We start from the raw sequence: 1,892 nt of genomic DNA, 5'->3' as shown, positions 1-1,892 counted from the left end.
CTGAAATATGCACAGCATGATCAACAGTGCATCCGCAGAAGTGAAGCGAGGGCCGTATGGCTCTCGTCACGTGCATGCATGATAATATACGCAGTTGTTTATATATATACATATATATACATACATATACATACATGTATATACATACACATACACACACACACATACACATACACACACACATATATATATACATACATATATATATATATACATACATACATATGTACATACATACACACACACACACACACACACACACACACACACACACACACACACACATATATATAGATATAAATATATATAAGGATATAATTATAGATATAGATATAGATATAGATATAAATATTGATGTAGATATAGATATAGGTATAGGTATATATATAGATATAGATATAGATATAGGTATATATCAATACATCTATATATATATATGTATATATTTACTACTGGCAGACGTCTTAAATGCTACAGACCTCATCCAGTAGCCGCTCGTGGAACCAGCGTTCTATTTGATCGTACAGGTCGAACTGGAGAGTGTAGTCCATTACGCATCCCTCCTGTGGAGGACATGAAAGCATTCATTTGGGTCAAAAGACGCACTGAGACGAGGCAACGCAGAGAGATTGTGTGGTAGTTTAAGAAAGACATTAGTCTCTAATCCTCTCCTCTGTGGAGGACATGAAAACATGCATACGTATCCACAGTTGCACTGGAATGCAGGATTGCAAAGTGATGGTAGTCACTCACAGACAGAAGGACGACAATATATAGGAACTGTATAACGGACCAACACACGGATCAAAAGATACGACACACGATATACAATCAAAGATACGACACGAGATATACAATCAAAGATACGACGCAATATATTCAATCAAAGATACGAATAAGATATACCATCCAGCCTCGTACAGCTGTCCAATGATTACAAGTCAATTCAAACGCACAGCAACATACCACTGTTGCCGCATCGAGTTTCTCATCGGGCTCTGTGTCTAAAAGGTTTTTTCGGGACGACGAGGGGGAATGTACGGGCGAATCCAAAGGACTGAGCAGTTGTGCTATAAACAGATGGTGAATAGGAGGATGTGGTTGGTTGACGAATACTGAGCAGTTGTGCTATAAATAGATGGTGAATAGGAGGATGTGGTTGGTTGACGAGGACTGAGCAGTTGTGCTATAAATAGATATTGGATAGAAGGATGTGGTTGGTTGCCGAGGATTGACCAGTTGTGCTATAAATAGATAGTGGATAGGAGGATGTGGTTGGTTGACGAGGATTGACCAGTTGTGCTATAAATAGATAGTGGATAGGAGGATGTGGTTGATTGACGAGGACTGACCAGTTGTGCTATAAATAGATAGTGGATAGGATGATGTGGTTGGTTGACGAGGACTGACCAGTTGTGCTATAAATAGATAGTTGATAGGAGGATGTGGTTGGTTGAGCGACTTTCGCATGGATTGAGTGGTGAGCACGTGCGTCGACACAAGACCATTTTTTGTGATGAAAAAACTTGATAGGTGGGAGTAAAGATTAATCGTGGGTAGAAAAGGAAAAGACATCCTACGAAACCCCAAAATCTTAAACCCCCAGACAAAGCGCTATATATAGATCGTGAGTAGAAAGATAAAAACTAACCTGTGGCAGACTGCCAGTTGGTCGGCATTTTGAAGTGAGACGGTCAATGTAAACGTATTCGACCATTGTTGTATATATACACATAGACAAACATATATACATATTCAACATAAATTTCTCCTGATTTCCGACAATGTTTACACACACACACACACATATATATATATATACATACATACATACACACATACATACATACATATACACATACATACATACATACATACATACATATACATAT

General features: G+C 38.4%; 1 protein-coding gene across 1 annotated transcript; it reads right to left on the bottom strand.

Annotated features, from left to right (window-relative positions):
• Positions 1–464: 464 nt before the first annotated feature.
• Positions 465–1,679, bottom strand: SARC_13555 (hypothetical protein; the record flags this gene model as incomplete). Its single annotated transcript, XM_014292313.1, has 3 exons — positions 465–563; positions 967–1,070; positions 1,652–1,679. The coding sequence occupies 3 exons, from the start codon at positions 1,677–1,679 to the stop codon at positions 465–467; spliced, it is 231 nt and encodes a 76-aa protein (XP_014147788.1).
• Between the last annotated feature and the right edge of the window lie 213 nt (positions 1,680–1,892).

The sequence above is a fragment of the Sphaeroforma arctica genome (genome assembly GCF_001186125.1).
Source record: "Sphaeroforma arctica JP610 unplaced genomic scaffold supercont1.3428, whole genome shotgun sequence".
Lineage (NCBI taxonomy): Eukaryota > Ichthyosporea > Ichthyophonida > Sphaeroforma > Sphaeroforma arctica.
Note: the sequence above shows the minus strand (reverse complement) of the source record. Positions and strands in the feature narration are given on the sequence as shown.